Here is a 14,864-nt window from a genome sequence, read left to right on the forward strand (position 1 = left end):
TGGGGTGGGTGTTGGTCTCTTCTCCCAGGTAACGGTGATCTTCTTGAGGGCAGGAAGGGTCAGCACAGAGACTCTGGACGGCTGGAACCATGGGCTGAGGCCATTGGGATGATGTTCAATGAGGCCAAGTGGCTGTTCCTGCATTTGGGACACAACAGCCCTATGCAGTGCTCCAGGCTTGGGGAAGAGTGGCTGGAAAAGGTGGCTTGGAGAACAGCCTGTGGGTGTTCATTGACAAAGGCTGAACTTGAGCCGGCAGTGGCCCAGGTGGCCAAGAAGGCCAACAACATCTTGGCTTGGATCAGAAACAGCATGGCCAGCAGAAGCAGGAAGGGATTGTGCCCTTGGACTCGGCATTGGTGAGGCTGCACCTCAAATCCTGTGTTCAGTTTGGGGCCCCTCACTCCACAAAGGACATTGAGGGGCTGGAGTGTATCCAGAGAAGGACAACGGAGCTGGGCAAGGGGCTGAAGAACAAGGGTTATGAGGAGCAGCTGAGGGACCTGGGCTTGTTTAGCCTGAAGGAAAGGAAGCTGAGGGGGCACCTCATCACTGTCTCCTGGGAGGAGGTTGTAGCGAGGTGGGTATTGGTCTCTTCTCCCAAGGAACGAGTGATAGGACAAGAGGAAATGTCCTCAAAATGCACCAGGGCAGGTTCAGATTGCACATTAGGAAATATTTCTTCACTGAAAGAGTTATCAGGCACTGGCAGAGGCTGCCCAGGAACGTGGTGGAGTCCCCATCCCTGGAGGTATTTGAACAGTGGATAGATGAGTTTCTCAGGGCTATAGTTTAGTAGTGGACGGGTACAGTTAGACTTCATGATCTCAAAGGTCTTTTACAACCTGACAATTCTGTGATCACAAATGGTGGCCACACTGGATTTGAGTAGGCATAAATCTCTCCAGGTCCATCCTGTTGGCTCGCTGGGGACACAGAGTCCTCGTGCATCTCTGGGTGATGATGGCTGTGGTTGCTGATAGTAACGGATAAAACTTGGTAGCGGCAATGGGAGCTTTCTGAGCACAGAATCATAGAATGGTTAGTGTTGGAAGGGTACTTAAAGATCGTCCAGTTCCAACCCCCTGCCGTGGGCAGGGACAAATCCCACTGGATCAGGTTGCTCAAAGTCCCATCCAACCTGGCCTTGAACACCTCCAGGGATGGGGCAACCATGGCTTCTCTGGGTAACCCGTGCGAGGGCCTCACCAGCATCATTGGGAAGAAATTCTTCCTAATGTCTCATCTAAATCATCTGACTTCCAATTTAAAGCCATTCCCCTCATCCTATCACTCCATTCCCTTGGAAAAAATCCCTTTCCAGCTTTCCTGGAGCCCCTTCAGGTACTGGAAGCTACTATAAGGTCTCCCCACAGCCTTCTCTTCTCCACGCTGAGCAACCCCAACCCTCTCAGCCTGTCCTCAAAGCAGGGTTGCTCCAGCCCTCTGATCATCTTCATGGCCTTGTCTGGCCCCATTCCAACAGTTCTGTATTGTTCTTCTGTTGAGGATTCCAGAACTGGACACAGGACTCCAGGTGGGAGTGATGAAGACACTTCTTAGCCTGCAGAGGAGTCTTAGAGCCGATCAGGTTCCTTCCATCCACAATCTTACCCATGTATCTCTATGAAAATCTTTGTAGGTTTCCAGTTTTGTCTTATTTAATGGTGTAATGAGGGTTCTTCTTGCTGCTTTAATTTAACTGGAGTATCTTCAACACCTTTGAGATCTTTACATTAAAGATGCTGCTTATCAGGGCAAACTCGAACTGTTTAATAGCCTTGTCTTGTTGATAAGAATGCCTCAATAAATACCAGGCTGTGATTCTCTCTCTTGCCCTTCAGTATGTTTGTAGGAGGGGGTATATCACAAAATCTGAAAATTAAGAAATTGAGAGAGAAACAAAATTGCTGAATTACGGCTACAAAGTGGGAAAATCCTGCTGTGGCAGAGAGTTCTTGATTTTGGCTTGAACTTCTGTGCAGATGAACACAAAGAAGAGTAGATTTTGTCTTCACTTCCCATCCTGGGATCTCCCTCTGTTCCCATCTGTTCAGTCTTGGCGGATGATGTGATTGTGCTCCATCATTGGCGCTGGTGAGGCCACACCTCAAATCCTGGGTTCAATTTTGGGCCCCTCAATACAAGAAGGACATTCAGGGGCTGAGGTGCATCCAGAGAAGGGTAACAGAACTGGTGAAGGGGCTGGAGAGCAAGTCTTACAAGGACCAGCTGAGGAACCTGGGGTTATTTAGCCTGGAGAAAAGGAGGCTGAGGGGAGACCATCAATGCCTACAACTGCCTGAAAGGAGGTTGTGGTGAGGTGGGTGCTGGTCTCTTCTCCCAAGTGATAGGTGAGAGGACCAGGGGGTACAACCTGAAGTTGCACCTTGGTAGGTTGAGTTTGGACATTAGGGAAAATTCTCCACTGAAAGGGTTCTCAGGCACTGGCAGAAGCAGCCCAGGGAGGTGGTTGAGTCCCCATCCCTGGAGGTATTTAAATGACGTGTAGATGAGGTGCTCAGTCATATGGTTTAGTAGCAGATGGGTATGGTTGGGCTTGATGATCTCAAAGGTCTTTTCCAATGTAGTGATTCTATGGTTCTGTGATTTCCGAGTCCCATGAGTGATGGGTGACACCTTCTCTGACCCACCTGGAATCACGCACAAGGTGGAGTTGGGTGTGTGGACTCACTATCCAGGGGGAGGTTCAAAAAATGTGTAGATGTGGTGCTGCAGGACATGACTTGGTCAGCATAGTGGTGTTGTGTTAGTGGTTGAACCTGATGATCTTAGAGGTCTTTTCCAACCTTAACAATTCTATAAGCCTGTGATCCCTGACACAGGTGACACTGTATGGGTTGTCCAGTGGATGTCTAGCCTTGCTCCATCCCCAACAGTGATGATTTGGGGTTGGCAGTTACTCCTGATGAGTTCCTTACAGGAAACTGGCTTCATCATGACTCTGGGTTGTGATAGATAAGATTGTGAGGGTCACTGATGGAAACAGGGTTCCTCAACAAAAAAGTGCAGGGGATGATTGAATGCCGTAGACATTGCTGTGCAGCAGTGAATGCCACGTTGGAGATTCACCTTCTGCATGGCTGTATCCAAAGAGTTACAGTCAATGTCTCAATGTCCAAGTGGAAGCCAGTAACAAGTGATGTCCCTCAAAGGTCCCTAGTGGGACCAATAATATTTATTATCTTCATTAACGTCATAGTGGATTTAGTGCACCTTCAGCAAATTTACAGATGACACCAAGCTGAGTGGTGCTGTTGATTCCAGTGAGGGAAGGGGTGCCATCCAGAGGGACCAGGACAGGCTTGAGGAGTGGGCCTGTTTGAACCTCATGAGGTTCAACAAGGCCAAATGCAAGGACCTGCACTTGAGTTGTGACAATCTGTGGTTTCAGTACAGCCTGGGCAAAGAAGGGATTAAGAGAAACCCTGCAGAGAAGGACTTGAGGGTAGTTGTTGATGAAAAGCTCAACATGAGTCAGCAATGTATGCTCACAGTCCAGAAGGCCAACCATGTCCTAACCTGTATGTCAAGCAATGTGGCCAGCAGGTTGAGGAATGGGATTCTACCTTTCTATTGTGCTCTGTTGAGACCTCACCCTGTGTTCAGCTCGAGTCCTCAGCACGGGAAAGACATGGATCTGTTGGAACAGGCACCACAGGATAAAAAGGATCTAACGCTACTGTTGAGTGTCCAGAGGAGGCCACAAAGTTGGTCAAGGGTTTGGAGGGGAAGCTGTATGGGGAGCAGCTGAAGTAATTTGGTCTGTTCAGTCTGGAGAAGAGGAAACTGAGAGGAAACCTCTTCATGGTGTACAGCTTCCTCACAAGAAAAGGAGGAGCAGGTACTGGTCTCTTCTCGATGGTGACCAATGACCCAAAGTAACAGCAGGAAAATGCACCAGGGGAGGGTTAGGTTGGATGTAAGTAAAAGATACCTATTCCAGAGAGTGGTGGAGCACTGGAATGGACTCCTCAGGGAACCAGTCATGGTGTGAAGCCTGACAATCACAGAGTCATAGAACCTGAGAATGTTGTGGATTGGAAGGGACCTTAAAATTATCCAGTCCCAACCCCTTTGCCATGGACAGGGACACCTCCCACTGGATCAGGTTGCTCAAAGCCTCATTCAGCCTGGGCTTCAACACCTCCAGGAACAGGGCTGCCATGACTTCTCTGGGCAACCTGGGCCAGGGCCTCACCACCCTCACAGGAAAGAGTTCCTACCTAAGATCTCATCTCAATCTCCCCTCTTTCAGCTTAAAACCGTTCCTGCCCATCCTGTCTCTGCACTCCCTGGTCAAGAGCCCCTCCACAGTTTTCCTGGAGCTACTTTTAAGTTCTGGAAGGCTGCTCTAAGTTCTTCCTGGAGCCTCGTCTTCTTCTCCGGGCTGAACTATCCCAACTCTCTCAGCCTGTCCTCGTGTGGGAGGTGCTCCAGCCCTTGGATCATCACTACGACTTCTGCTAGACTTGCTCCAATAGATCCATGTCCTTCCTGTGCTGAGAACTCCAGAACTGGATGCAGAGCTGCTTGTGTGGTCTAACAAGAGCAGACTAGAGGGGGAGAATCCCCTCCATGGATCTGCTGGTCGTACTTCTTTGGATGCACCCAAGGATACAGTTGGCTTTCTGGGCTGTGAGCACATGTTGCTGGCTCATGTTGAGCTTCTTATCTCCCACTTCCCCAAGTCTTTCTCCTCAGGGCAGCTCTCAATCCATTCTCCACCCCACCTGTGCTTGTGCTCTGTATTGCCCCGTACCAGGGGTAGGACTTGTGCTTTTAAGCAGACCTTCTCCAGGAGGTCTGCTTCGTGCTTTTATAACCACAGTCCTCCAGCAGGGGCTGGACTCTTGTGTCGTTCGCAATGGATAGAGAAATGGGCACAGGTCCAAGGAGATGGGAAGATCCTTCTGCACATTGCCATCACTTGTCTGCCCGCTGGTCTCTTGTCACCTGCTGTCCTTTGGTGCTGGGAAAGGAGCCATCAAGCAGGGACTGAGACAAGCCTGAAGATACTTGAGAAGGTCAACCTGGGCAAACTGCTGGTGGAGTGGAGCCGGGAATGCCGGGCTGGATGAGACCTCTCATCCCCACCCCGTAAGGTCAGTGGGCGGTTGTTGATTGGCCCAGTAACCCAGCTTTGCATTCCTCCTGCCCTCTGCTGCTCCTGCCAAGCTCGTTCATGGAAAATGTTAATTAACGTCATTCCCAAGGCTCAGCTGGGAACGTGCGCCAGTTTCTGCCTCCTCCTCTGCCAGGTCCATGCTAAAGAAGGCTGCATCCTGCAAACCTCCTCACCACTGTCCTCCTCCCTGTCCACACCAGGGTCTGTTGAGCCATTTAAGGCTTCATGGGTCGTTAGCGGCACCTTGAATTTCACCCCAAGCTGTCTTGGCGGCCAGAGAGGAATCCCGGCTGTGGGGGGTGCCAGCCGGGCACCATCCCAACGCCAGGCACTGCTGCCCGTCTGGACTGTGAGGGGGACCCTATAACGGGGAGACTGGGATGAGGAGAGCATCAGCAGGATGATGGCATCCTCATCAGTGCCTGGTGTCACTGGGTGGTTTCTCACACTTGATCCTGCACGTGGGTCAGAGCAATCCATGGTTTCAGTGCAGTATGAGGGATGACAGCCATGAGGGAAGGACTTGGAGTGGTGGTTAAGGAGAAGCTCGAAATGAGCCGGCAACATGTGCTCGCAGCCGAGAAAGCCAGCCGTGTCTTGGGCTGCATCCGAAGAAGTATGGCCAGCAGGGTGAGGGAGGGACTTCTGCCCCTCTACTCCTCTCTTGTGAGACCCCACCTGAAGTGTCCAGTTGTGGAATCCCTGACAGAAGAAGGATATGGAACTGTTGCAACGGGTCCAGAGGAGGCCACAAAGGTGATCTGAGGGCTGGAGCACCTCTGCTATGACATGCTGAGAGAGTTGGAGTTGTTCAGCCTGGAGAAAAGAAGGTCTAGGGAGACCTTATAGTGACCTTCCAGTATATGAAGGGGCTCCAGGAAAGCTGGGGAGGGACTTTTTCCAAGGGCGTGAAGTGATAGGACGAGGGGGAATGGCTTTAAATTGGAAGGGGGAAGATTTAGATGAGACATTAGGAAGAAGTTCATTCTGAGGGTGGTGAGGCACTGGCACATATTGCCCAGGGAAGCTGTGGCTGCTCCCCTTTCTGTAAGTGTTCAAAGCCAGGTAGGATGAGGCTTTGAGCAACCTGATCCAGTGGGAGGTGTCCCTGCCCATGGCAGGGGGTTTGGACCTGGATGGGCTTTAAGATCCCTTCCAACTCAAACCATTCTATGATTGCATGGTGACATCTTCATCAGCACCTGATGTTGCTGGGTGGTTTCTCCCTAGGGCTTTTTAGGGATGCTGTGGGTTTTCTGTTGGAAGGCACCAGAGTTTTTTTCTCTTTTTATGGTCCAACCTGTAGGCTGGCAGGGGTCCCATGGGGGTATAATTAGCCACTCCAACAGGTGGAAAGGATCAGATGGCCCCCAGCGTGAGGTCATGCCTGCCACCCCGACTTCACCCCGGCTGACACACGTTGAGCACCAAACTCTCTTCCAGCAACCCAACATGTTCAGTCTGGCATGCAGGGCAAGAGCAGAAAAGCTGCCGTAAATAAACAGAAGGGGCTTTTCCAGTGATCCCAGCCTCACCAACCCAGCCCTGAAACAGCAATGATGGACGGGATATTACAGAAGAAGGGTTGAACGCTGGGGGCAGTGTGGAAAAGCCATTAGAAACCTGACCCAGGGACACAGCCCTGGGATTAGTCACACACAGTTTGTTTTCTTTATTAAGTATCTTTTTGCCATGGAGCCAAGAAGTGTGGTCCAGTACGATGATGGGCTCAGAGGTACGTGGAAGGGAGGTGGTGCATCCCTGGATTGCAGCCAGGACCGTGGCAATGGCTGTCCCTCAAGAGGGAGTTGTAGCTTATTTCTAGGGTGCTGTTTATTGGCCTTTCCTCAAGTAGAATTGTAGAATGGTTTGGGTTGGAAGGGACCTTAAAGATCATCTGGTTCCATCTTTGTAGCCCTCCTCTGGACCTGTTCCAACAGTTCCATATCCTTCTTATGTTGAGGATTCCAGAACTGGACACAATACTCCAGGTAGGGTCTCCCAAGAGTGGAGTAGAGGGGCAGAATCATTCATAGCATCGTTCCTTAGCGTAGCAGAAGCCCCACGGGTGTGAGGGTGATGCATCATAGAAACATGGAATGGTTTGAGTTGGAACTGATCTTAAAGCCCATCCTGAAATCATTACCAATAGTTCAATAAGCAAATCATAGAATCATAGAAATGCTTGGTTGGAAAAGGTCTTTGAGATTGATTCCAACTGTACCTGTCCACTACTAAACCACAGCCCTGGGCACCTCACCTCAGCATCTTTTAAACACCTCTAAGGATGGAGATTCCACCAACTCCTTGGGCAGCGTCTGCCAGTGCCTGAGAACCCATTAGGTGAAGAAATCTTTTCTAATGTCCAATCTGAACCTGCCCTGGTGCAACTTGAGGCCATTTCCTCTCATCCTATTACTAGTTCCTTGGGAGAAGAGACCAACACCCACCTGATAGAATCTTAGAATGGTTTGGGTTGGAAGGGACCTTAAAGCCCATCCTGTTCCACCCCCTGCCATCGGCAGGAACACCTCCCACTTGATTAGGTTGCTCAAAGCCTCATCCAGGCTGGCCTTGAACACCTCCAGGGATGGGGCAGCCACAACTTTCAATATTTAAAGGTGGCTGATAAGAAAGATGAGGGTGGACTTTTCAGCAGGGCCTGGAGCAATAGGACAAAGGAGAATGGTTTTAAGCTGAAAGGGGAGATTCAGACTGGACAGAAGGAAGAAATTGTTTACAATGAGGATGGCACTGGAAGAGGTTACACATGGTAGTTGTGGATCCTCCATCCCTGGAGTTGTTCAAGGCCAGGTTGGATGAGTCTTTGAGCAACGTGATCCAGTGAGAGGTGTCCCTGACTATGGCCAGAGTTTGGAATTGGATGGGCTTTGAGGGCCCTTCCAACCCAACCCGTTCCATGATTCCATGTTTCTGACTTCGGTGATCGGCCCTGGGCAGCAGAGCTGTCTATCCTTTCTGCCCTTTCGAGGAGTGAGGTCCCATGGCTCAGCAGGGTTGCTGCTTCGTCCCAAAGGTCAATGTGGGGAGCTGCTCCCATACCCCAAAGTCAAGTTGCGTTGAAAGGGCAGGAGCTCACCTACATCCCGCATCATCGGGAAGATGAGTTTTTATAAATAGATGAGAATGATGCTGGGTAAAAAAGTGTCTGGATGTCCATACCCAAAGAGTCATGGTAAATGGAGCTCAATCCAGTTGGTGGCCGGTCACAAGTGGTGTCCTCAGGGCTCAGTGCATGGTCTAGTTATGTTCAATGTCTTTATGCATGGTCTGGATGAAGGGTTTGAGGGCACACTCAGTCATTTTGCAGATAACGCTAAGCTGGACAGAAGTTTTGATCTGCTTGAAGGTAGGGAGGCTCTACAGAGGAATGTGGACAGGTTGGATCCATGAGCTGGGACCAGTAGGGTGAGGTTCAACAAGGCCAAGTGCTGAGTCCTGCACTTGGGACACAACAATCCCATGTAGTTCCAGGCTTGGGGAAGAGTGACTGGAAAGCTGCCTCACAGAGAAGGACCTGAGGGTGTTGTTTGGCAGTGGCTGAATATGAGTCAGCAGTGGTCCACGTGGCCAAGAAGGCCAATGTCATCCTGGCCAGCAGGAACAGGGAAGGGAAGAGGAAGCTGAGGGGAGCCCTCGTAACTGTCTACAACTCTCTAAAAGGTGGTTGTGGTGAGGTGGGTGTTGGTCTCTTCACCCAAGTGATATGTGATAGGTCGAGCAGAAATGGCCTCAAGCTGCACAAGGGGAGGTTCAGATAGGACCAAAAGGGTTCTCAGGTACTGGAAGGTGGTTGAGTCTCCATCCCTGGAGGTATTTAGAAGATGGGTAGATGAAAGTGCTTAGGGACAGGACTTAATAGTGGACAGGTACAGTTGGGCTTGATGATCTCAAAGGTGTTTTCCAACCTAGTGATTCTGTGATCACACTGAAGCCCTCACTGTCTTTCTCCTCTTGTGGATTTGTCCTATTTATTTTTTTTAAAAAAAAAAAATAACAGACATGCAAAATTTGGGCATCTGTGCCATACTTAAGCCAGCAGCTTTGCAGAACGGGTGTGCAAGCGTGGAAGAACCCATGTAGGGAAAGTGCAAGCTGCGTCTTTGCTGATGGAGAATGTGAAGAGGGAAATGGATTTTGGAGTTGGGAAACCTTTGTTGCACCATGTGTGTTGGGTTGTGTCTTCGCATGGGCATCATGGTGTGGTACCTGTCAGCCTGCGAGAGCCTAGGTGGCCTCATTGACTGGGGTGAGAAGGAGCATCCCAGGTGGGAGTAGGTCCTCTTGGATCTCCAGGACCTGTTCCCACCCTCCATCCATTTGGATACACTGGGATGAGCTCTCTGAGTTACTGGATACTGTTGCCAAGGTGTGGGGAACAGTCGGAGACGAGGGAGAAGTTGTTCTTTCTCCCTTCTTCTGGCCAACATTGCCAGCCACCCAGACAGAAATCACCCCTTGAAGGCATCTCCTCTGCCCTGCCTGCATCTCTTCCTGTGTTTCTTGCTGCCAGAAAGTGCCGCTTCCCAGCAGAAAGCCTTGTCAGGGGAAGCTGTGGAGCATTGCTGATGTCTCCCACCCGGACAGCTGGTGGATGTGGGGATGACTGTGAGCATTGCTCCTGGGTGCCACCAAAAGCCAGGCTAGGGCTACAGAAGCACTTTTAGAGGTGAACATCTTGATGCCGTCATTTTGCCAGTGCCATGCTAAGCCTACCTGGACAGGAGACCATCAACCAAGCTCATTCCCTAAGCAGAGTGGGTTGATCTTCAGCTCTGGACCACCTTCAGCAGAAGGGTGGTCCAGGCATTGGTCCCAAAAGAAGTCCAAAAAGGAATATTTCTTCTCTTCCTTCCTCCTTTCCATGTCTCAAGCATGTCTAAGACAAGAAAATCCCTGTCCTCTCTGAAACCAGCTTCTCCAGCCTGCTTAATCTTTTTGGGACCTCCAAGCATCACCACCTTGTGTGTCGATCCTTGCTGTTAAGACTTTGAAGGTTTGGGTACATAAAATCAGGCACTTGGAAAGCTGTGGATGAGTGCATAGCCTCTCCCAGAGGACACTGCTGGTTGTATCTTTGACACAGAACAGTATTTTGATACAGGGAAGGGAGCACCACACATCTTCCTCTTCCATTATCAATGTGTTGGTGCCACCTGAAAGAGCCCAGCTTCAGGAACTTCTGCTCCTCACAAAGCTTCCACTGCCTTTCCCAACGTTGCTTTTTTTCCCTTGCAGTGCAAGAAGAAGCACACTTTGGTTTGCCCCGACTTTGCCAAGAAAGGCGTCTGCCCCAGAGGTGCCCAGTGCAAGCTGCTGCACCCCCGGAAGAAGCACCACCCAGGAAAGGCAGAAGATGGGGACCACAGTGATCCCCCTTCCAAGCGGAAACAAGTCTGGGAGGAGGCAGGCAGGTAAGAAAGAGCAGAAGAAACTCACTTTGCTGCTATTAAACGCTTTTCTTCCCCTCCTGCTCCAGATGTTTCCTCTTCCAGATGTGTTTCCACCTGCGTGCTGGTTTATTTTAAAATGTTGCTGGTGTGGGTCACTGTGGTGCCTTCTTGATAGAGCCGTCACGGGCAATAGGGTTGGGAAAGTCCATGCGTGAGGGAGAAGTCTCCAAGCAGAGCTGATTGAGAGGAAGGATAGCTCACATCTTGCTACCCGATGTGTGCCTTTGGGGTGTGGGTATCATCGCCCTTAGAAATGTGCCATCCCAGGACTTCATCACTTCCGGATATCTCCATCGCTTTTGTAGCCCTTTCTCCTAGGAGATGGAGGAGCCCTAATGGAGATTCCACCACCAAAAGTGGGTACCTGTTATCCATAGCTCTGTGGGAAACTGGAAACCATCAGCCCTCTTCTTCTCTCTTCCTCAAATCCGTGATGGAGAGCAGAGCTGAGCTCCTGATGTGGCGTGGAGGGGTTTGTTGATAGGACTGGACTCACTGCCTGAAGAAGCACAGATGGAGATGGACATGGATATACAATAGTCTTTGTAAAGCCTTTTGGTAGTGGGCAGGTTTCTTGGTTAAATCTTAGAAGCTCTCTGAGCTCTCTATGGGCAAAGATTTTCAGTGCTGAGATGGAGCCCCCAGACTGAGGGACACATTGGTCCTTGTTCCCACAGAGAGCTTGGCACATCCTTGCATTCCTGTGCCCTCATCCCCAAGCCCTGCCTGAAAAATTCCAATATCCCAATGTAATTGAAATTTGGCTTGAAAAGCCAATATCTAAAGATCCTGGTTAGCAGGAGGAGAAAATTCCAGCTTGGATGCTCAGCTCCTCCATGACTCTTTGCAGCAGGACATGGAGGTGAAGATGGGTTGGAAACGAAGGGACCTGCTCTAGTCTGTGCTCTTGCCTGGTTCTGGGCCTACCTTGTAAGGAAGTAGAGGGAGACGAGCTCTCAACCGGCTCTCCGAACTTATTCCTGATGACAGAAGAGCCTTGGAATGACACTCAGCTCACATCCCCGGTGTGAACGAGGTGTAAAATAGCTCCTTGCTCTTATTAGGTAAGGAGGCATGAGCACGGAGCTGGGTCGGCTCCTGGCATCCTCCATGGGAAAAGGAGCTTGGAAGCCACTCGGAAGGGTTTGTTTTCCTTTCTTGGCACCACCCTTGGAGATGTCAAACAAGCTGAAGTGTCACAGTAGCTGGGTTTGGAGGACGACAGCAGGGTTGTCAAGCCAAGGGGCAGCTCCGAGCTGTCTCTGTTCCTCGCGCTCTCCTTCACCCCTCTGCTCACTCAGCCCATCCGGCAGCTGAGCAGCAGCCCAGCATCTCCATGGACATCTGAGAGCTGGAGACCTCACAAAGAAGCGCAAGGAAGGGAATCCAACTGGAGAGTGAGAAACTCTGGCTGAATCCAAACTGGCTCCTGGAAAGTCAGAGATACAGTGCAGCCTGGGATGGAGCCCAAGGAGACTCTGTGTGTGACTCCAATGGTTTACCCCAACCTCTTCCATTGCATGCTCAGCATTGCCAAGTGGGATCATTTTGGTTTTCCTTATTATTTTTCCCATGTGCCTCCTACAGGGATGATCCAACCCAACTTTGCAATGATGGGGAGATGCCTGGACCATCCAGTGCAGAGGAAGAAGAGAAGTTCTGGAAGAAAGCAAACACCTCGCCAACCAGTTGGCTGCGAAAGCTGCCATCCTTCATCTCCCTCCAGTCCTCAGTGTCTCCCGATGACCAGAGCTGCAGAGAAGAGAAGGACGAGGACGAGTTGGAGGATGAGCCAGGTAGGAAGCACTTGCTCTGTTTTTGCTCAGGCATGCTCTGAGCGCCTCCATCAAGCGAGGAGAATCATTCCCCTGCTGCTCAATGTGGGTTTTGGTGGGATTGATGTTCCTTAGACTCATAGAGTGACTTTGGTTGTAAAAGACCTTTCAGATCATCAATTCCAACCATCAAACCAGCCCTCCTAAGTCAGACACCAAAACCATGTCCCCAAGTACGACATCTATTCATCTTTTAAACACCTTCAGGGATGGTGACTCAACCACCTCCCTGGGCACCCTCTGCCGCTGCCCGAGAACCCTTTAAGTAAAGAAATTCCTCCTAATATCCAATATAAATCTCCCCTGGCATATCTTGAGGCCGTTCCCCCTTGTCACGTCACCAGCTACACACCCACCTCACTACATAATCATAGAATCATAAAATCATTAGATTGGAAAAGAGCTTTGAGATCGTCAAGCTCAACCGTACCTGTCCACTACTAAATTAAATCCCTAAGCACTTCATCTCCCCATCTTTTAAACACCTCCAGGAATGGAGACTGCACCACCTCCCTGGGCAGCCTCTGCCAGTGCTTAAGAACTCTTTCAGTAAAGAAATTCCTCCTAATAGCCAACCTAAATCTCCCCTAGTGCATCTTGAGGGTATTTCCTCTTGTCCTGTCACTGGCTACCAGGGAGAAGCGACCAACCCCCCACTCCTTCAGGGAGTTGTAGAGAGCAATGAGGTCTCCTCTCGGTCTCCTTTTCTCCAGATTAAACAATCCCAGGTCCCTCAGCCACTCCTCATAAGGCTTGTGCTCCAGATCCTTCCCCAGCTCCGTTCCTCTTCTCTAGATGCGTTCCAGCCCCTCAATGTCCTTCTTGGAGTGAGGGTCCCAAAACTGAACCCAGGATTCAAGGTGCAGCCTCACCAGGGCCAAGTACAGGGGCACAATCCCTTCCCTGGTCCTGCTGGCCACATTATTCTTGATGCAGGCCAGTATGCTGTTGGCTTTCTTGGTCACCTGGGCCACTGCTGGCTCACATTCAGCCAACTATCAATCAACACCAGCTTGTGAGTCACCAGACCAGTTATGCTGGGAGCTTGAAGTGGACTGGCATGAAAGATTTGCATCTCCGCTCACACAGGGGCACAACCCCTTGTCTCTGCTCCTGAAACCACTTGGTGGGATTTTGTCCCCATCTTGTACCAATGACTCCTTCTCTGTTGTCATATAAATAAACCAATGATGATTCCATTCTTGTGATGGAGCCACAATGGTCACTGGAATGAGGGTGTTTCAGAGGGATGCAGTGATGCTACCTTATTCCTGGACCTGCAGAAGACTCCTTACCTCTGGACCATCCATCACGTGTGTTTCCCCGTGTAAAATAGCTTCAAAGCTTTGAAATAAAAATATTCCTGGTGGGAAGTGGGGTGGGGTGTTTGCAGGTTGCAAGTTTAAAAGAAGAGCTGTGTCAGTCTGAAATGTTCTGCTTTGCTCTTGTACTAAAAGGTGGGAGAAAAGGCTTTGGAAATGAGTAAAATTCTTGGAAAATACGGTTTTAGGATGAGCAGAACTTCTCAGGAACTTGGATATGTGAGAGCGAAACAGGTTGTGCCTCAACACTTTTTTGAGTTTTGGAAAAGTTCATAGAAACATGGAATGGGTTGGGTTGGAAGGGACCTTAATGCCCATCCAGCTCCAACCCTCTTGCCTTGGGCAGGGACACCTCCCACTGGATCAGGTCGCTCAAAGCCTCATCCAGCCTGGCCTTCAACACCTCCAGGGATGAAGCAGCCACGACTTCTCTAGGCAACCTGTTCCAGTGCCTCACCAACCTCATTGTGAAGAATTTCTTCCTAATATCTCACCTAAATCTTTCCCTCTCCAATTTAAAGCCATTCTCCCTTGTTTCATCATTCCATGCCCTTGGAAAAAGCCCCTTCCCAGCTGTCCTGTAGCCCCTTCAGGTATAGGAGGCTGCTCTAAGGTCTCCCCAGAGCCTTATGTTCTCCAGGCTGAACAATGCCAACTGTTTTAGCTTGTACTCATAAGGGAGGTTCTCAAGCCTTTGGATCATCTCTGTGGCCTTCTCTGGATTTGCTCTAACAGATCCATGTCCTTCCTGTCCTGAAGACTCCAGAAGTGAATTGAGGGAAATGTTTCAACTGTTGGAAACTGAACTGTCTGGGGGGCAAAAAGCATGGGAAAATTGTAGTGATGAGGAGAAACGTGTTTGTTTCTCTGCAAAGCGGCTCATGGTGGACATCAGTTGTATTCCTCTTCTCCAACATTTTCCTCTGTTCCTTCACTCCAAATTCAGCTCCGACACCGTAAAACCCTTCATCAGCAACAGCTTTGAAATCAAATAGCTTTGAAGCTATTTCACACTGGGAAACACATGCAATGGATGGTCCAGAGGTAGGGAGTCTTCTGCAGGTCCAGGGACAGGACTTTGGGG

The 14,864-nt window shown here is 50.1% G+C and overlaps 1 protein-coding gene across 1 annotated transcript in view; it reads left to right on the plus strand.

The window, feature by feature from the left end:
* ZC3H3 (zinc finger CCCH-type containing 3) overlaps positions 1 to 14,864 on the plus strand; it is a 149,682-nt gene that overhangs the window by 121,478 nt on the left and 13,340 nt on the right. The window contains exons 10-11 of the mRNA XM_054057547.1: positions 10,409 to 10,584; positions 12,211 to 12,419. Coding sequence (XP_053913522.1) covers positions 10,409 to 10,584; positions 12,211 to 12,419 — 385 coding nt within the window. The remainder of the gene's footprint in view (positions 1 to 10,408; positions 10,585 to 12,210; positions 12,420 to 14,864) is intronic.

Source organism: Cuculus canorus, chromosome 2, assembly GCF_017976375.1.
Source record: "Cuculus canorus isolate bCucCan1 chromosome 2, bCucCan1.pri, whole genome shotgun sequence".
Taxonomy (NCBI): Eukaryota; Metazoa; Chordata; class Aves; order Cuculiformes; family Cuculidae; genus Cuculus; species Cuculus canorus.